Source organism: Loxodonta africana, chromosome X, assembly GCF_030014295.1.
Source record: "Loxodonta africana isolate mLoxAfr1 chromosome X, mLoxAfr1.hap2, whole genome shotgun sequence".
In the NCBI taxonomy this organism is placed as follows: Eukaryota; Metazoa; Chordata; class Mammalia; order Proboscidea; family Elephantidae; genus Loxodonta; species Loxodonta africana.
In genome coordinates, this window is record NC_087369.1 from 54,734,313 (window position 1) to 54,755,703 (window position 21,391).

At 44.3% G+C, this 21,391-nt stretch overlaps 1 protein-coding gene across 1 annotated transcript in view; it reads left to right on the forward strand.

The window, feature by feature from the left end:
• Positions 1 to 1,143: 1,143 nt before the first annotated feature.
• The window catches only part of CHST7 (carbohydrate sulfotransferase 7), a 56,459-nt gene continuing 36,211 nt past the window's right edge, over positions 1,144 to 21,391 (forward strand). Inside the window, exon 1 of the mRNA XM_003417972.4 lies at positions 1,144 to 2,843. Within this exon, the coding sequence (XP_003418020.1) occupies positions 1,352 to 2,812 (1,461 nt within the window). The 5' untranslated portion in view covers positions 1,144 to 1,351 and the 3' untranslated portion in view covers positions 2,813 to 2,843. The remainder of the gene's footprint in view (positions 2,844 to 21,391) is intronic.

Consider the following 21,391-nt stretch of genomic DNA (forward strand, 5'->3'; position numbering starts at 1 on the left):
GTCGTCACGGGCCAGAGCCGACTCAACGGCAACTAACAACAACAACAAAGCTTAATTTGCCTTTTGGACTTCCTGTCATTCCTCTTCTGAGTCATATATATACATATATATATATATAAACCCTGGTTGTGTAGTGGTTACTATGGCTGCTAACCAAAATGTCTGTAGTTCGAATCCACCAGATGCTCCTTGGAAACTCTACAGGACAGTTCTACTCTGTCCTATAGGTTTGCTATGAGTCAGAATTGCCTCGATGGCAACGGGTTTAGTTTAGTTTATATACATACATACACATATTTCATCTATCCTTGGGTACATGTCCCTGTTATGGGTCCTTTTAAAAACTGAGCTCCTGAGAAAGTTCACCAACCTGTCACTTTGGTTCTGTAAATGTCTTCTCTTGCAAGTCAGAATTAGGCTAGGTTATGCTGTGGTAACAATGATCCCCCTCCCGCCCCCTATCTCACGACTCCAGTAGGTAGGTAGGCACTAAAAATTATTCTCATTTTATAAGTGAATAAAACTGAGCCTCAGAATGTCTGTAAAATGTTCAGGGCCCTCAACCAGCAAAACCCTATGGAACACAACACTCAAATTCACAGAGGCTGGACCTTAACAATTAAACGCACTGCGTTAATGCGGTAGTACCTCTAACCTCTCCTGGACCACCATGCAACGTGCAGTCGTGTATGTTTATCTTAGTCGCAAAGTTTTCCTCTCAGAACTCAGTAACACCCAGTCTGGGGCTAATGGAGACGCTGGATAGAGATAGTGGACCGGTGGCTCCGCCCTAAATAGTGTGGAGGGGCGTGGATATCTGCCTAGCACTGAGATGGCCAGGAAGGAGACATAAAACAAGTGAGGTGGTGGAGTTCTCCTATTGGGGTCCGCGTCTAGTCATTGGGTACATTCTGTACACACGAGCCCCTCACTTGCCTAAAGTCAATTCATGAAGACTTGATTACGGAGGGGTTGGGAAAGGTGCGGTCTGGCTCGGTAAGCCCCAGCCAACGTCCCCACCCCCCGGCCGCCCCTCCCGGATCTGGCGGAGCCGGGCGGCGAACTCCGGCGGATAGAGGCGGGGAGAAGCTGCAGGGTTAAGGGCGGGGCAGCTGCCAAGCCGGCCAATAGGCGGCTCTCTAGGCTGGCCGAGCTGAGAGAGGGCAGAGGCTCCTCAACTAGCCCGCCACCTCCCAAGTTTCCCTTGTGGATGCACGTTCTGGAGGTTCTGCTCCTCCAGGCGCAGAGGGGCCCGAAGAGGCCGGAGGAGCGGCCACGGGACGGGATTTCTGAGGCAGGGGAGAGGACGGGCGCCCGACCCGCTGTGTGTGGGGGAGGGGCTCAGTGAACGATGAAGAGCCGCAGGCGGCGACGCCGGGAGTACTGCAAGTTCGCGCTGTTGCTGGTGCTCTACACGCTGGTGCTGCTCCTAGTCCCCTCCGTGCTGGACGGCGGCCGCGACGGGGACAAGGGCGCCGGGCACTGCATGGGCCTGCAGGGCAGCCTGGGAGTGTGGAGCCTGGAAGCTGCGGCGGCCGGTGAACGCGAGCAGGGTGCAGAGGCGCGGCCCGCTGCTGAAGGGGGCGCGGGTGAGTCCCCCGGGTCCCGGGGCAACCTCAGCGGCGCCGTCGGGGAGACGGTGTCTCGCGAGAAGCAGCACATCTACGTACATGCCACCTGGCGCACGGGCTCATCTTTCCTGGGCGAACTCTTTAACCAGCACCCGGACGTTTTCTACTTGTACGAGCCAATGTGGCACCTATGGCAGGCGCTGTATCCGGGAGACGCCGAGAGCCTACAGGGCGCGCTGCGTGACATGTTGCGCTCGCTCTTCCGCTGCGACTTCTCTGTGCTGAGGCTATATGCGCCGCTGGGAGACCCCGCCGCGCGAGCCCCGGGTGCAGCCAACCTCACCACGGCCGCCCTCTTTCGCTGGCGGACCAATAAGGTTATCTGCTCGCCGCCTTTGTGCCCCAGCGCACCCCGAGCCCGCGCCGAGGTCGGCCTCGTGGAGGACACCGCCTGCGAGCGCAGCTGCCCTCCCGTGGCACTGCGTGCCCTGGAGGCTGAGTGCCGCAAGTACCCGGTGGTGGTCATCAAGGACGTGCGCCTCCTGGACCTGGGTGTGTTGGTCCCACTGCTGCGTGACCCAGGACTCAACCTCAAGGTAGTGCAGCTTTTCCGCGACCCGCGGGCTGTGCACAATTCGCGCCTGAAGTCTAGGCAGGGGCTGCTGCGCGAGAGCATCCAGGTGCTGCGCACCCGCCAGAGGGGCGACCGCTTCCACCGCGTGCTGCTGGCGCACGGCGTGGGCGCTCGCCCTGGGGGCTCGTCCCGCGCGCAGCCCGCCGCCTCACGCACCGATTTCTTCCTGACTGGCGCGCTCGAAGTGATCTGTGAAGCATGGCTGCGCGACCTGCTTTTTGCGCGCGGTGCGCCCTCCTGGCTGCGGCGCCGCTACTTGAGGCTGCGCTACGAGGACCTGGTGCGGCAGCCGCGCGCCCAGCTGCGCCGCGTACTGCACTTCGCCGGGCTGCGCGCGCTCGCCGCGCTCGACGCCTTTGCGATGAACATGACGCGCGGCGCGGCCTATGGCGCGGACCGGCCCTTTCACCTGTCGGCGCGTGACGCCCGCGAGGCAGTGCACGCCTGGAGGGAGCGCCTGAGCCGAGAGCAGGTGCGCCAGGTGGAGGCCGCCTGCGCCCCAGCCATGCGTCTGCTGGCCTACCCCCGCAGCGGAGAGGAGGGCGTCGCGGAGCCGCCAAAAGACTTGGAGATATCGCTGGAGATGGAGGCCGAGGGCGCCACGTAGCCCCTCACTGTTACCCCCGGGGCGGATCCGGGTAAGGTGGTCCTTGGCAGGGCGGGGTGGAGAAGGGTCTTTCGGGAGCCTGGAATGGACTGCGCGGGGAGGGATGGGTTGAGGGAAGGGAGGGGACAATGTTCCATATCTCAACCTGTCAGAGCGGGTGAGGAAGCCCATCTGCTCTTAGGATTTAGGAAATACATTGGATCTCCATCTTAGCCAACTGCCTCCTCAGAGGACGACCCTGAGACGAGAGAGGTTGTCTCAGTGTGGACAAGGCGGAACCCAGTGTCCACACTTGAAGTCCAGTGCTCTTCCCGCTCCATGAAGTAAGAAGTAAGGTCATCTGTTAAGAATGGCAGGGGGCAAAAAAGAAGTGTCAGAGGTCTGAGGAGAGTGGAGAAGGTTTGACATAGTCATAGTGAAACCTGAGACTGGAAATTGACATGAAAAGTGTAAGATCAGGGACCGTTTGAGGGTGATGATTATGAATTTATCTTGATGCCAGTCTGTCCTGTGGGGACTTTTTTGCAATAGTGCTTGCAGGCACAGAGAAAGCCAAAATCAGAATTTGGTGGAAAGTGATGACTGTAATCCTATCTACTTCTCTGTCTGTTTCATATTCCTTCTCTGTGTCTGTCTCTGTCTCACGCACAGTTTCCTGGGCATTCCTCCAGATTAGCGAGCATGCAGGCACAGTCAGGCCATTCTTGCAACAGTTTTTGCCTGTTTGTATGTCTCAGGCACTGGTAAAGTGGAGTAAAATAGACTTTGCTTTCCCCTGGCTCATATGGCCTCTCTCCTTCCCTCCCCCTACCTCCTCCCCCTCCCCCTCCCTCCCTCCCTCCCTCCCTCCCTCCCTCCCTCCCTCCCTCCCTCCCTTCCTTCCTTCCTTCCTTCCTTCCTTCCTTCCTCCTTCCTTCTTCCTTCCTCCTTCCTCTCCATTCTGTCTCTCTCCCTTCCTAATGGTCAGCGTCTTTGCAGGATATTTGACCCTGTCTCCTTCACATCAGGTCGCAAAAGCTGCCTAGTCAGCTTCCTCTAATGCCAACAATATCTCAGGGTTGGATTTCCCCCACTCCGCCCCATCTGTTTGAGAGATGGAACCTTAGATTAGCAGTAGCGGCTTTGCCTGTGACTGCAGAAGAAGCTTTGTGAAACGAGCCCCCCCACCCCCTTAGTTTTTCTTTTACTATTTGTAAAGCTTCTGTCTTAAGAAGCTAAAATGGAGATTAAATGATCTAAAAAGGTGTCCAGTGTTTGGGTCAGTGTATGGACTGCACATTGGGCTAAGGGAAGAGTTTGTTCTGCAAAATGCTGACCTCGGGAGTCTGGTTAGTGGCATGGGAATTGGTTTCTCCAAACTTGGTGTGAGTTGGAACAGGACAGCCTACTGCTCTGTACAGTCCAGAGGAGAAGGAAAAGCGGGACTGAGTGGGTGGAAGTGACTTCAGTTTCCATTCATTATTTTATAGTGTAATTCAGCATTCCCCTGGGATGAAGCTCTGAGGACAAAGGTTGAAGATGTTAATGAAGATGGATTTTGTTGTTAATACAGCCAGGGTTTCAGAGAGATTTCGGAAGCTGACTAACACTGATTTTTCTCCGAGTAATCAAGTGGCATTCTTGGTCAGTTTCTGTAATTGCTAGGAACTCTGAGTTCTTTCCTGGAGTAATGGTAAGGCAGGCACACGGTGACTTGTCACATCTTAACAAAAACATCCTTTCATTTGCTAATCCTGTGTTTACAGATGTAAGGTAATGGCCTCTAACCCTCATTCACAGGCCTGAGGGAACTCCTCTCCAGGGCAAATGTTGCATTTTATGACTTTAAGAAGTGACAATCTCCTCAGATCTTTTACTTAAAAAAAAAATCTGAGTTAACATTTATTGAGTGCCTGCAGCCTGTGAGGTGCTGGCTGAGAATGAGGTAATGAAAATACAGAGGAGGGTTAGAGGATGTCATGGATTGAATTGTAAAAAAAAAAAAAGCCCACTGCTGTCGATTCGGTTCCGACTCATAGTGACCCTATAGGACAGAGTAGAACTGCCCCGTGGAGTTTCCAGGGTGCGCCTGGTGGATGCGAACTGCCGATCTCTTGGTTAACAGCCATAGCACTTAACCACTACACCACCAATTGTATCCCCCCAAAATATGTATCAACTTGGTTAGGACATGATTCCCAGTATTGTGTGATTGTCCTCCATTTTGTGATTTTCTTATGTGTTATAAATCATAATCTCTGCCTGTGGTTAAAGAGGCTTAGGATGGGATGTGACACCCCTGCTCAGGTCCAGTCCCTGATCCAATGTAAAGGGAGTTTCCCTGGGGTGTGGCCTCTTATCTTTTATAACAGATAAAAGGAAAGGGAAGCAAGCAGACAGGAGGGACCTCGTAGCACCAAGAATGAAGCACTGGGAGCAAAGCGCGTCCTTTGGGGCCGGGGTTCCTGTGCAGAGAAGCTCCTAGTCCAGGGAAAGATTGATGACAAGTACCTTCCTCCAGAGCCTGCAGAGAGAGAAAGCCTTTCCCTGGAGCTGATGCCCTGAATTTAGACTTCTAGCCTACTAGACTGTGAGAAAATAGATTTCTCTTTGTTAAAGCCATCCACTTGCACCAGATAACTGAGACAGACAGACTTTGTCCTCTAAGGAAGTTAGAGTCTGTATGGGTGACATTGACTGTGGGGGAAGACAACTGCTGCTGCTGTTTGGGAGGCCAATGGGGCTTCCTTTAGGGGGCCGCAGGGACAAAAAAAAGTTTGGGGGCAAACTTTAGGCTCTTCCATACTTCGGTGACTGAGCTCTTCTCTCCACATTTTCTCTGGAATTATTGGGCACTTACCATGCCACCACCCATCAGTGGATTTATTAAAATCCAGTTGAGATCACAAAAGTACAAATATTGTGTGACCTTACTTATATAAAAAGATAAGAACAGGCAAATGTATAAAAACCAAAGCTTATTAGTGGTTACCAGGGGCAGGAAGGAGGCGGGAGGGAGGGTTATTGCTTACGGAGTACTGAGTTTCGGTTTACTGTGGTGGAAAAATCACATTGCTTAAGGGTACGGTTGCACAGCCAGTTATTGTAATTGCTGTCAACAAGTTGTACACTTGTAAAAAGTTGAATTGGTAAAAGTTGTGTGATAGATATATTTACAACGACCAGAAAAAATAAAAAGAGTAGCTGCTGAGGCTGCCTGTGTACAACAAAACACCTCATGGGAGTTGTTCCCTTGGTTTGGAGGGTTAGGGCCATGGTTTCATGGGACATCCCAGTTAATTGGCCTAATAATGTGTTCAGTACTTCTGTTCTACCTCCTAGTTCATTGAGTATTTCCTGGGGACTTAAAAGCTTGCAAGTGACTATCCAAGGCACAACAATTGGTGTCTATTCTCCTGGAGCAGCAGAGGAAGGAGAGTCAAGAATAGGAGGAGGAAATGGAGCGCGTGACTAATTGCCTCCGTAAACAACTGCGTCCTTTGCCATGAGACCAGAAGAACTGAATGGTGCCCAGCTACCATTACTGAACATTTTAATCAAAGATTCATTAGAAGAGTCCTAATCAAAAGAGGAAAAATGCAGAACAGAATTTTGAAAACTAAACAATAATTGCTGCAAAAGACCTCTTTAAAGTGTTAAAAAGCAAAGGTGTCACTTTGAGGACTAAGGTGCACCTGACCCAAACCATGGTATTTTCAGTTGCCTCATATACATGTGAAAACTGGACGATGAATAAGGAAGACCAAAGAATTGATGCCTTTGAATCATGGTGTAGCTGAAGAATATTGAATATACAATGGACTACCAGAAGAACAAACAAATCTGTCTTGGAAGAAAGTACAGCCAGAATGCTCCTTAGAAGCTAAGATGGCAAGACTTCATCTCATGTACTTTGGACATGTTATCAGGAGGGTCAAGTCTCTGGAGAAAGACATAATGCTTGGTAAGGTAGAAGGTTGGTGAAAACGAGGAAGAACTTCAATGAGATTGATTGATCCAATGGCTGCAACAATGGGCTCAAACGTAACAACGATTGTGAGGCTGGCACAGGACCAGGCAGTGTTTCCTTCTGTTGTACATAGGCTTGCTATGAGTCGGAACTGACTCGACAGCATCTAACAGCAAGAACAGTAAACAAAAGTCTGCCATGAGCATTATGCTCTTTTAAGATCTACCTGTATGGGATCAAATTGACAACAGCAACTCAAAAGATTAGATAGGAGCCTTAGGGACAGTGAATTTATGTTAATGGGAGAGGAATAATTCAGAAAAGGACAGTGAAAATGTTTGCACAACTCAATATAATCAATGTCACTGAATTGTATGTGTGGGAACTGTTAAATGGGTGTATGTTTTGCTGTGCATATCCTCAACAACAACAAAAAATAAATAATTTAAAAAAGTGAAAAAAAAATCCAATTGGGGATGGCATGCCATGTATCCATGGTTTCTAGAAAGACAACATTATTGATGGATATTCCAAAAGCTGGCCACACTCTACTCTAGGGAAGGGGGAAGGAAAGGGGATGGATACTTATTGAAGGGCTGTGTGCCATGCATTGAGTTAGGCATCCAAGTCAAAGAGAAGTAACTTGTCCAGAGTCACACTTGGGCTGGTGAGAGTGGAACAGGGTTCAGTGTTAGACATCACAGATCATAATCTGTCCATTATGATACACCCTTACCTGGTCCTCCTTGGTGTCCCCTGGCAGCATTCCTGGCACCCTGGCCAGGCTTAGAGGCTAGTCTTGGGGGAGGGACACACTTAGCTTTATTATTAATATGTTTCAATCACTGAACTAATCAACAGTGTATTCCTGAGCTGCCGGCAGCACCTACACAGAAAAGTAGGTGACTCTACAGCTGTCTTCTCCATGGCCGTCCTCCCCATGGGGTATCTGTGTGTGTTTTCAGCCCAGCAGTGAAGAGAGGCTCCACGTGAATTATCCTCAATGACATTTTTATGGCTTATACCTGATAGCTGGAACTTACGGGGAGGGAGTCAGTGTACTTCTTTCAGTCTGAGTGGTGACTGAACCAAGTCACCAGGGACCTAGACCCTTTCTGTTTTTTGACTTTCATTCTCAAGCTCGTTCTCCTGCTTTCACAAGATGGTAGCCCCAGCTCTAAGCATCACATCCTCACACAACTACATAGGGTTGTTAAAATGCAGAAAAGAAGGAAGCTGGATAGTGGGTACCAGGTGGGGGTGGGAAGCTTTTTCCTCATGTGGCTCCTTTTCCTTTAATCTGGTTATAAAACCTTTCCCAGAACTCCCTGCCCCTGCAAATGTTATGTCTTATTGGCTAGAACTGGGTCATGTGTCCTGCCCTAGCCTAATAGTTAGCAAAAGCAAATGGAATAACCACGATTGGGTTAGGCCTCCTCCCCTGAGGCCTTTTATTTTTTAATGTCAGTGCCTGAACTCCACCCCCAGAGATTCTGCCTTAATTGCTCTGGGGTGGGGCTCAAGTATTTGCATGTTTTAAAAGCTCTCCCAGGTGATTCCACTCTAGCAGTGTTGCGACCCACTGGCTTGGACCAAGTATGATTCAGCCCATGGGCTGAGTCCATTGCCACCTGAACAAGATAAATGGCTATCGATGAACTGTGAACATTGTCTGCCACCATAATTTATGTGAAAGAACTTGGAGCTATGAAGTGTCAAGCAGATGTAGGGTATTACTATGGAAAGGGAAATGTCTCACTTAAATTATACATGGCCCCACTCATCACATCTCACATTCCTTCAAATGTTTTGTCGCCTGTAGTTCATTATCTAATAATCCACTATCCACTACTGTTTTGATCAGAGTGATATGATGTGCTGTCCTTTTTAGCATGTCTTCCTTTGACCTCTGCCCTTGGTAGGCCCCAAGATTTTATTCCTGTAGGCATTTTAGGTGCCATGGTCTTTGTTCTTGACAAAATACATGCACCCTCTGAACAAAATTAGGAAAGGAGGCAAGTGTGCTGTAATCTCAGCCCCAACAATCAGCTTTCTTTCTAAGTAAATCATCCAAACAGAAAAAGAAATGTCCACCCACTGTCAAATTCCTAACAAAAGCATTTGGAAAGTTATTCCATTTTAATGAGGATGTTGAGTCCCAAATGTTTTGTGTAGGCTTATGTATAAATATTACTGAAAGGAGAACCTCTTGCTTAAGCACAGACTGCTGAAGAACAGGCATTTGTTAAACATTGCTCCTGTACAGAATTTCTCATTCAACAAAATGTGTTTAAACTCCCAATAACAAATCAGCCTAGAGACTGTGTTTGAGCCAATGGACTGGAAGTTAGGATGGGTGTGTATGTGTGTGTGTGTGTGTGTGTGTGCGTGCGTGCCCGCACATGAGTGCACACAGACAGGTACTTGAGTGGCTGGGCTCCAGTAAGGTGTGATCAATAGTTAAAAATACGTCTATGTCCAAATCCTCATTGCCCCTGCTGAGGTTAGCGCTGCCTTTGATCAAGACATTCTTAGAACTCCTGTTTGAGCCTGCCTTCCCTGTGCATTCCTAGGACCCCCTCAATGAATGGTGGATTTGGTTTTTAGGAAAAATCAAGACTTATCAAGTCTGGTGAGTGAGATAGGGGAGGAGGCTGGTCCTGCAAAGTGAAATGTGGCCATAAAGTAGGGACAGAGCTATTCTTTTGCTCATATGAAGTCAGTTTAGGGCTCAGGAACCCAGCTCTTCTGGTCACTACTTAATTGACTTTGACAAGTCCCTAAATCTTTTTTGGCTTTAGTGTTCTTACCAATAATAAAAGGAGGTCGGACTAGAGGATTTCCAAGGTTTCTTGGAACTAACTGGAGGTGGAATTTATTGAGCGCCTATTTTGTGCACTGTGTTACATGCTTAATGCATACTGTCTCATCTAGTCCTCATCCCAGCTCTGTGCAGCAGGTAGGATCTCCATTTTATGGATGATGAAACAAGCTCAGAGAGGTTAGATAATTGTCAATGCTAACAAGGCCAGATGATGAAAATTCACGTGCTCTCAATTTTTTTTTTATTGTGCTTTAAGTGAAAGTTTACAATTCAAGTCACTTCTCACACAAAAACTTATACACACATTCTTATGTGACCCTGGTTGCTCTCCCTATAATGTGACAGCACACTCCTCCTCTCCACCTATATTTCCTGCGTCCGTTCAGCAAGCTCCTGTCCCCCTCTGCCCTCTCATCTCACCTCTGGACAGGAGCTGCCCACATAGTCTCATGTATCTGTTTGAGCTAAGAAACATACTCCTCGCCAGTATCATTTTATGTCTTATACTCCAGTGTACTCTTTGTCTGAAAAGTTGGCTTCAGGAATGGTTTTAGTTTTGGGCTAGCACAGAGTCTGAAGGCCATGTCCTCTGGGGTCCCTCCAGTCTCAGACCATTAGTCTGGTATCTTGTAGATTTAAGAGATTAGATGCTGATCAGATTTGTAGTAGCCAAAATTTTTTTCCCAGTCCGTAGGTTATCTTTTTACTCTTTTGGTGAATTCTTTGGAAGAGCGTAAGTGTTTGATTTTTAGGAGCTCCCAGTTATCTAGTTTCTCTTCTGGTCTTTGTACATTGTTAGTAATGTTTTGTATTCTGTTTATGCCATGTATTAGGACTCAGCATTGTCGCTATTTTTTCTTCCATAATCTTTATCATTTTAGATTTTATATTTAGGTCTTTGATCCATTTTGAGTTAGTTTTTGTGCACGGTGTGAGGTGTGGGTCTTGTTTCATTGTTTTGCAGATGGATATCCAGTTATGCGAGCACCATTTGTTAAAGAGACTGTCTTTTCCCCAATTAATGGACTTTGGGCCTTTGTCAAATATCAGCTGCTCATAAGTGGATGACGAATTTACGTCTAGATTCTCAATTCTGTTCCATTGGTCTATGTATCTGTTGTACCAGTACCAGGCTGTTTTGACTACTATGAAGGTATAACAGGTTCTAAAATCAGGTAGTGTGAGACCCCACTTTGTCGTCTTCTTCAGTAATGCTTTACTTATCTGTGGCCCCTTCCCTTTCCATGTAAAGTTGGTGAATTGTTTCTCCATCTCATTAAACAATTCCGTTGGAATTTGGATCGGAATTGCGTTGTATCTATAGATCACATTGGGTAGAATACACATTTTCACAATGTTGAGTCTTCCTATCCATGAGCAAGGTATGTTTTTCCGCTTACTTAGGTCTCTTTTGGTTTCTTGCAGTAGTATCTTGCAGTTTTCTTTGTATAGGTCTTTTACGTCTCTGGTTAGATTTATTCCTAAGTATTTTATTTTGTTGGGGGCTACTGTAAATGGTATTGATTTGGTGATTTCCTCTTTGAAGTTCTCAGTGTTGGTGTAGAGGAATCCAACTGATATTTGTATGTTTATCTTGTATTCTGATACTCTGCTGAACTGTTCTATTAGTTCCAGCAGTTTTCTTGTGGATTCTTTGGGGTTTTCTTTGTATGAGATTATATCATTTTCAAATAGAGAAACTTTTATTTCTGCCTTAACAATTTGGATGCCCTTTATTTCTTTTTCTAACCTAATTGCTCTGGCTAGGACCTCCAACACAATGTTGAATAAGAGTGGTATTAAAGGACGTCCCTGTCTGGTTCCCATTCTCAAAGGGAATGCTTTCAGACTCTCTCCATTTAGGATGATGTTGACTGTTGGCTTCGTTTAAATGCCCTTTATTATGTTGAAGAATTCCCCTTCTATTCCTATTTTGCTGAGAGTTTTTATCATGAATGGGTATTGGACTTTGTCAAATGCATCAATTTCTGCATCAGTTGATAAGATCATGTGGTTCTTGTCATTTGTTTTATTTGTGGGATACATTACATTGATTGTCTTTCTAAAGTCAAACCATCCCTGCATACCTGGTATGAATCCCACTTGGTCATGGTGAATTATTATTATTATTTTTTGATATGTTATTGAATTCTATTGAGGATTTTTGCATCTAAGTTCATGAGGGATATTGGTCTGTAATTTTCTTTTTTTGTGTTGTCTTTACCTGGTTTTGGTATCAGGGTTATGCTGGCTTCATAGAATGAGTTTGGGAGGATTCCATCGTTTTCTGTGCTCTGAGATACCTTTAGTAATAGTGGTGTTAACTCTTCTCTGAAAGTTTGGTAGAATTCTCCAGTGAAGCCGTCAGGGCTGGGGTTTTTTTGGTTGGGAGTTTTTAAACTACCTTTTCAATCTCTTCTTTTGTTATGCATTTATTAATTGTTCTACCTCAGTTTGTGTTACTGTAGGTAGGTAGTGTGTTTCTAGAGATTTGTCCATTTCCTCTAGGTTTTCAAATTTGTTGAAGTATAATTTTTCATAGTATTCTGTTATGATTCTTTTGATTTCAGTTGGGTCTGTTGTGCTGTCACCTATCTCATTTCTTATTCTGGCTATTTGCTTCCTCTCCTGTTTTCCTTTTGGCAGTTTGGCCAATGGTTCATCGATTTTGTCGATCTTTGCAAAGAAGAAGCTTTTGGTCTTGTGAACTCTTTCAATTGTTCTTCTATTTTCTATTTCATTTAATTCTACTCTGATTTTTATTATTTGCTTTCTTTTGGTGTCCGAGGGTTTCTTTTGTTGCTCTCTATTTGTTTGAATTGTAGGGTTAATTTTGGCCATTTTTTCTTTTTGGATGTGTGCATTTATTGCTATAAATTGACCTCTGAACACTGAACCCAAAGGTTCTGGTAGGATGTGTTTTCATTCTTATTTGATTCTATGAATTTGTTTATTCCACCCTTAATTTCTTCTATAACCCAGTAGTTTTTGAGCAAGGTATTGTTCAGCTTCCTTTTATTTGATTTTTTTTCCTTGCTTTTTCTGTTATTGATTTCAACTTTTTTTACTTTATGGTCAGAAAAGATGCTTTGTAATATTTTGATGTTTTGGATTCTGTTAAGGCTTGCTTTATGGCCTAATATGTGGTCTATTCTGGAGAATGTTCCATGTGTGTTGGAAAAGAAAGTATACTTGGCTGCTGTTGGGCGGAGTGTTCTGTATATGTCTGTGAGGTCCAGTTTGGTTGATCATGGCATTTAGATCTCCCATGTCTTATTGAGCTTCTTCTGGATGTTCTGTCCTTCACCGAAAGTGGTGTATTGAAGTCTCCTACTATAATTGTGGAGCTGTCTATTTCTCTTTTCAGTGCTGTTAGAGTTTGTTTTATGTATTCTGGAGCCCTGTCAATGGGTGCATAATATTGTTATGTCCTCCTGGTGTTTTGACCCTTTAATCATTGTATAGTGTCCTTCCTTATCCTTTGTGGTGGATTTTACTTTAATGTCTATTTTGTCAGAAATTAATCTTGCCACTCCTGCTCTTTTTGATTGTTGTTTGCATGGTATATTTTTTTCATCCTTTGAGTTTTAGTTTGTGACTTTAAGTCTAAGGTGCATCTCTTGTAGGCAGCATATAGATGGATCGTGTTTTTTTAAATCCATTCTGCCACTCTCTGTCTCTTTATTGGTGCATTTAGTCCATTTACTTCAGTGTAATTATTGATAGGTATGAATTTAGTGCTGTCATTTTGATGTATTTTTGTGTTGTTGACAGTTTCTTTGTTCCCCTTAATTTTCTGTGCTGAGTTGTTTTTCTTAATATATTTTCTTTTCCTCTTTTTCATTGTTGTTGATTTTGTATTTGTTCAGTCTTTATGTTTTTCTCTTGTTTTATTTTAATGTGTAGTATTGTTAGTTTCCTTTGTGGTTACCTTAATATTATCCCTATTCTTCTAAGTTTAAACCAGCCTTTTATTTCCTTATATTGCCTTGACTTTCTCTCCAATCTGAAAGATCTGTGACTACATTTTTTAGTCCCTGTTTTTTGTTGTAATGTTGTCATCTTTTACATAATGACATCTGTTTCCCTGTTTTGAGCGTTTTAGCTTTTATTTATTTTTGTGACTTCCCTATCTTGGTGTCTGGTTGCTGTGTCCTGTGTTCTCATCTTGTTATTTGACGTTATTGATTTTCTAACCGGAGGCTTCACTTCAGTATTTCTTGTAATTTTGGTTTGGTTTTTGCAAATTCCCTAAACTTCTGTTTATCTGGAATGTCCTAATTTCACCATCATATTTGAGAGACAGCTTTGCTGGATGTATAATTCTTGGCTGGGAATTTTTTTTCCTTCAGGTCTTTATATATGTCATGCCATTGCCTTCTTGCCTGCATGGTTTCTGCTGAGTAGTCCAAGCTTAGTCTTACTGACTCTCCTTTAGGTGACTTTTTGTTTATCCTTAGCTGCTCTTAAAATTCTCTCTTTATGTTTGGTTTTGGCAAGTTTGATTATAATATGTCTTGGTGACTTTTTTGGGGGATCTACCTTGTGTCAGGTTCAATGAGCATCTTGGATAGATATCCTCTCATCTTTCATGATATCAGGGAAGTTTTCTGTTAACAAATCTTCAATAATTCTCTCTGTATTTTCTGTTACCCCTGCTCTGGTACTCCAGTCACTCGTAGGTTATTCCTTTTGATAGAGTCCCACATAATCTTAGGGTTTCTTCATTTTTTAAAATTATTTTATTTGATTTTTCCTCAAATATGTTGGTGTCAAGTGCTTTATCTTCAGTCTCACTAATTCTGACTTCCATTGTCTCGATTCTGCTCCTATGACTTTCTATTGAGTTGTCTAATTCTGAAATTTTATAGTTAATCTTCTGGCTTTCTGTTTGCTGCTTCTCTATGCATTCCTGCAGCCTATTAAATTTGTCATCATGCTCTTCTGTAATCTTCTTAAGTTCTTCTATTGCTTTGTCTGTGTGTTCTTTGGTTTGTTCTGCTTTTTGCCTGATCTCCTTCCTGATCTCTTGAAGAGTTCTGTATATTAATCATTTGTATTCTGCCTCTGGTAACTCCAGAATATTTTCTTCATCCGGAAGGTTTCTTGATTCTTTGTTCTGGGAGCTTGCTGAAGCCATCATAGTCTGCCTCTTTATGTGATTTGATATTGACTGTTGTCTCTGAGCCATCAATAGGTTGTTGTATTTATTTATTTTATGTTTACTTAATGCATCCAAGCTTCTTGTTTTGTTTTGCTTTGATATGCCCAAATAGGGTGCTCAAGTGAGCTAGTTTGATTACTGGTGTCTTTGAAGCTCTGACATCCTCTCACCAGGTTGTAAGAGCTGTTACTAGGTATGTGAGCCCATTTACTTTTCTTGTATGGATTGAAGTCAGGTGTCCAGATAGTCAGTCACCAAGTGTGTGGTGCAGGCTCTCGCGTACAGTCCTAGATTGGCAAGGGTGATTGATGTAGGCACAGGTATCTGGTTGCAGGAGGGGGTCTCGCGCTGAGCAAGGCAGGGAGCTGACGATCGCCCCTGAGTGTGTGAGTAAAGTGTGTCCCTCTTCCCTAGAGTGCGTAGGTTCGTGGGTTTTGCAGCCGGACTATGGCACCGAATGCTGTAGGCTGTAAGGCCTGGGAGGCACCACTTATCCTTGGACCCCTGTTTTGTGTGGCTAGGTGGTGTGAGTGGAGCCACCAGTCCGCAGGCCCCTGATGTGGGTAGGTGAGGACCCTGCTTAATAGGCAGAATGGTGTGAAATTTCATGAACCTGCCTCTCCACCATATAGCTGAAACGGTTGAAGTTAGACTTCAGGTATATACCCTGTTGTAATGTGCTAGTGAGGGCCTACACTGTTGAAATGGGCCCACACAGGTCTATGCAGAGGTGAAAGGCATTCAAAGTCCCTGGGCCCCTTATGCCTGTGCCTAGGCAGATGAGCTACTTCTGCCTTGAATTCCCAGCTTAGGTGATCCGGCAGATTGTTTTTTCCCTGTTTGTTAATTTGTTCCCTCTCTAAGGCTGGGAGAATGGCTCAGGGCACATAACAAGTCCTACTTCCAGCCCAGGGGATGCAGCAGCCTCTAACCCTGGCTCAGACCCAGTGCAGAGCGGGAAGGGGGCAGGTAAGTGGGAGAGAGGTTTTTCCCAAAGGGGTGTTTTTTGATCCGAGCAGTAGGTAAGATGCATATACTTATCTTTTGCCAATCGAGCAACACTTTTTGCTGATTCTGGAGGCATGAGTAGACACTCGCCGCTCTGTGTCTCCCTTTGTGGAAAACACATCCCGGATGTCACTGCTTGGTTCACTGCTGGCGCCAGCCAATTCTGGCCTGCAGGGTACCGGTTTCTGCTGGGTCAGGTCTGGCAACTCCTTGCTGCTTCTGAACCATCTCTCCCTCCCTGTGCTGCTCAGTCCAATTCCTCAACTTTGCCTTTGATGTTCAGGGCGCCTAGTTTGTCACATATAATTGATTCACTTGTTTTTTGGGTCTTTGTTGTAAGAGGGATCACAGGAAGCATCTGACCACTCTGCCATCTTCACCCTGCCTCTGTGCTTTCTATTTTTAAATTAGTCTTTTTTAAATTTGTAGAAGTAATATAAGCACATGTTAGAAAAAAATTCAACAGTGTAGAAGGGTATAAAATTCCTGCCAGTCTCACTCCCTTGAAGCAATCTCTAAGTTTCTTGTGATATATGTGTAGAAATTTTTATGCAAACTCATATAAATTTATAGCCTTTTTATACACGAATGAGATTGGATTGCATTTATTGTTCTCGCTTGATTTATTTTTTCACTTAATACTTCGAAAATCTTCCTACATATTATTTTTAATGGCTATATAATGTTTCATTGTAGGAATATATTGTAACATATGTAAGTAGTTCCATACTGAGATACTGTAGCAAAATACATATAACATTTCATTGCTACATTTTATGTAGCATCTTTATATTATCTTTGCATACACGTGAGTATGTCTGTAAGAAAAATTCCTACAGTAAGGTAATCTTATATGTGTGTGTGTGTATGAATATATATACACACGTGTGTGTGTACATATGTATATATATAGCAAAAGGTGTATGTATTTTACATTTTGAGAGGTAAAGTTCTTCAAAGTTGCACCAGTTTTCACTCCTACCAGCTTCCTGTTTCTTAGAGTGTCTGTTTCCCAGACTTTCAACAATATGGATGTTTATCCAATTTGTTCATCTTGGCTAGTCCTTTCCCTAGCACTTGTCTGTCTGTGACCCTGTAGTTCATCTCAGAAGATGAATGACTACCTCACACCTCGGATTGGGGTAGCTAGGATGCCAAGATCAAATCAGCTTCTTAGCCTTTTTGCAATCTACATTTATTTGTTAAATATCATTTCTATGATTATCGTGAATGACTGTGCACATTTAGAAATAAAAATTGTCATCCCCTTACAAAACCACGCTTACATATGACGTCAGGGTTTACAAAGTTTCTTTTGAAGATGGCCTTCCAGAACTGTTGCAGTGGATTGTACTGGAACAGCAGCTCTTTCAGGAGACTGGGGAAATTAGGCTGATTTTAAATGAAGTTTAACGCTTCATACAAGGAGCCCTGGTAGTACAGCGATTAAGTACTCAGCTACTAATCGAAGGGTTGGTGGTTTGAACACACCCAGAGGCTCCGAGGGAGAAAGTCCTGACAATCTGCTCCTGTAAAGATTTGTTGTTTTTAGGTGCCATTGAGTCAATTTCGACTCATAGTGACCCCATGTGAGAGAGTAGAACTGCCCCATAGGGTTTTCTTGGCTGTAGTCTTTACAGGAGGGGCCCCGATGGTGCAATGGTTAAGTGCTTGGCTGTCAACCAAAAGGTGGGCAGTTTGAACCCACCAGCTGCTCCATGGAAGAAAAGACCTGGCATTCTGCTCCCATAAAGATTTTATCCTAAAAAACCCTACTCTGTCACATGGGGTCACTGTGAATTGAAAATCAACTCAATGGCACCTAACAACAACAACAACCCTTCATACATTTTCAGTACTATCCAGAGAGCCCTCTTTGTAGTCTCAGGGGAGGAAGGGCAAAAGTGCCGATCTGCCCCATTTGCAGTTTTTGAGGCAGGATTCAAAGGGTTTTCAAAGAGGTTTTTTAGTCTGGGTAGAGAATTTCTTCCCACGAGTACAAATGTAATAGAAGTAGTTGGGAGTGACGCTTTTAAAATAACATTATAAACAACTGGCTAAAATTCCTCAGTGTGCCCCTTGTCAGCCTATTCTTAGCTTGAGCAGCGCAGAAGAGAATGAAACTTAAAAAGCTAAACTGCCCGTGCTTTTTTGTGTCTGACATTCCAGTCAAACAAGGTGACTAATAAGTGAACCTCTGTCTCTGGGAAGTCTCGTGGCTCCTCATCCTCTTGCTTCGTAGTGGAACTGAGAGAACTTGCTCCATTGAAAGAAATGTTCAGCTTAGGGGCAGTATAGAATAAGAACAGTAGGGACTAAGAAACTGCCCTGGCCCAAATTCAAGAACACAGGGAAGTGGAACACTATTTGGGAGCCGAACAGGAAGCGGTTTCAATTGGATAAAAGTTGAGAGCTCAGTGATGCCTTCATGAGAATTGGAGTTCTTAAGCTTTGCTCCTCCCACCCCCCTCACCCCCCTCCCCTTTCAGCCCTGCAGGCACCAGGCCAGCAACCGGGTATGACATTTTCTACAGCTGGCCTTGTTCTTTTAAAGACCATCATGCCAGATGCTGAGAATAAATTATAGTGTTGGCTGATGGTGAATATTTTTAAATTAGGAGGTGAAGAGGCTGTGAAAGAGGACTACCACCTTTGAGTTCAATTATGAATATGTTCCAACTCAGTAGAATCCCCTCCCCCGCCTTGAAATGGACATGAGCAGCAAGAAGCTTTACTGTAGAATTACACTCTGAAAATAGACACTGAGGTAGAAATGTTTCTATTTGTGAAATCTAAGCCCTTTACGTGTTATGTTAAGGCAGATTGTTCCTGGAGTGTTAAAAGGAGGCCCAGAAGTCACAGGGAGAGCTGTGAGGACTCAGGGCAGTCTCTGGGGCCAGCCAATTGATGTTGTTAGTTGCCGTTGAGTTGACTCATGGTGACATTGCCTGGTCCTATGCCCAACCATTAAAAAAAAAAAAATTTTTTTAAGAGGCCTTAAATATGGCCTGAAATCGAAATGCCTGCAGGGACCTCTTTGGGAGATTTATGTTGTTTGATTGTGGTAACTAGCAGGCTGGAAGTAGGGAAACAAGCTTGCATGAAGGCCTGAAGTGTGTGATTCTGTTCTGAAATAGAACATCACAGAAGCGTTTGACTGTGGGCTCTTTTGTGTATGTGTAAAAATGATGAGCTGACAAAAGTTATGAGCAGCCCCAGAAGTGAACTGAGGGGCCAAATCAAAGAAGTCATTACCTACAAATAAGATAAACATGAGGAAAAAAATGCCCCAGAGCTTTGAGGTCACTTCCCCCATGACTGAAACCAGACTTTACAAAAAGGGAATCATTACTGTCTCAGAGAGACTATGGGAACTAAAGTCAAGACAACATTTTTAAAATAAATCTTTGTTTCAATGAACTGAGAGCTGGCCTATGTTAAGTATATAGATTTTATAAGCAATAGAAGTAGATGCTGCCTCTTGCTTTAATAAAGGATATCACCAATGAGGATGAATAAAGGAAACAATACATTTATTAGATTCTGCAAACAACAAAAACGTTATGCTTTGTTGTCTTTCTGTGCCACCCCCTCTCCTCAGCTGCTAGGAATTACAAAGAGGACTATTTTGCAAAAAGGGAAATGGCTGAAAATAAATATACGTCCCAGGGGCAGATTATCCAATAGCAAGGTAAGGTACCTTGCTTACCAGATCATCTGTAGTGAACAATTTCACATGTTTTCACCACATCAAAGATTCTGCTTCTAGGTATGGCTGGCATCTGTCTCTCTCCCAGCCTCATAGCACCTTCCTGCAGAATCAAAGCTTCTTTTTAAATTTACAGTCCATGACAGGGGCAGATGACCCAGTAAGCAAGGTAAGCATGGGTTTACTTGTGCTTACTTACTAATCTGTAGTGAAATTGTTTTGTTTCACTTGTTTTGCTTCTCTAAAGAACCCAACCTAAGAGAACTGGTTTGAAGCTTGTTCTTTTTTTTTATTTTTTGTTCTTGAGTGAGATAAAAAATGTGAGAAATTTTTAGCTGGGGGGGGGGAATCATAAAATTGGAAACATTTTATTTTATTCTTTGGGAAAATTTAACGGCCATTTAATTTTTGCACTGGCTGACTTGGGGCTTGAATGACTCACAGGGATTGAGGCTATTATTCTGAATTCTGGAGCATAGAGACTGGTCGTTTCGTTTCCTCCACGTGGGTGAGGCAGCAGGGGGCAGGAGTGTGGGTCATCTGCTCAGCTCTCATCATGGGCTGCGCAGGTCCTGGTAAGTGGCCTCTCCCCTAGCTTCCACCCCTCCATAAGAGTTTTGTTCCTTGTTTTTACTCAGTTCCTGTTTTTACCTGAGGCGAAAGTTATTTCAAGTTAAATGTGACTGAAGCTATTATTGACTATTGCAGGTATAACTGGCACCCCCTGCCACTGCCACTTAATTCTTCAAATTGAAAGCATGAGAATCTTTATACATTTCTAGACTATTAGGGGGTACAACTATATTAGCAAACCAAATGTTTCATACTAAATTTTGCTTTAGAGTCACAGTGAAGGAATGCTTGCACTTTGACATTTCTGGTATTTCAAGAATGATCTTCTTAACATTACCCCTAAGCAGCTTCCTTAAAAAAAAAAAAAGTTAATGGCTCTATTGTTGTAAATATTGTCAGTCATTTCCGTTTTCCTTGGCCCTGCATGTCACTGATTTGAGGTGAAAACAGGAAGGTTAAGAAAGCTTAACCTGGGTTAACAGATAAGCTTAGATGTTAACATCATCACAAAGGGTGGTTCCAGTTCAGGATGCTGGAAGAAGATCCCACAAGAGTGCATTATCGTTGAAAAGGAGGTTAAAGCCCTTTCTTGGCCCATTTGTTCTGGATTTGATCCAGGAGGAAGGCTGTTACAATAGGCTGGAAAGTAATTCAACTTGTGATAAGGGAACCTGCCGAATACCCGGAAATCTAAGCTCTCTCAGCTGAAATGCTAAGTCCCGGCATTGAATTTTAGCACCTGTGAAATTGCTTTTGATGGTAAATCCAGGGTGCCTCACCTGGTGAGGCAAGTGTGTGGGCAGTGACAGGATATAGAGGAGTCCAGTCACAGGAACTTACCTTCCAGAGGTGAGCCTCCAACTCTCCTGCTTGACACTGACTTATCTACTTGAAATTTAATTTATTATGCCATGGTTGGTGTGGTGGGCAGAGTGGGGGCCTGCCCTGAACACAGGGGCCCTGCTGAGCAGTGGTCCTACCTCAGATCTCTGGTACATGACCAGACTCCCCCCAGTGCTGCTGCTAACCTCATATCACCCAGGTGGGGCCCTCTGCAAGGGCACCCTTGAGAGCCTTGACCTTCTGCCTGTCCAGACCAGTTATTCCCTAGCCCTTGAAATACCACTTTTTTTTTAAGGTCCTTGCAGGCGGGACTCTGGTGGTGTAGTGGTTAAGAGTTTGGCTGCTAACCAAAAGGTCAGCAGTTCAGATCCACCAGGTGCTCCTTGAAAACCCTATGGGGCAGTTCTGATCTGTCCTATAGGGTCACTATGAGTTGGAATTGGCTTGACAGCAATGGGCTTTTTTTGGAAACCCTGGTGGCGTAGTGGTTAAGTGCTATGGCTGCTAAC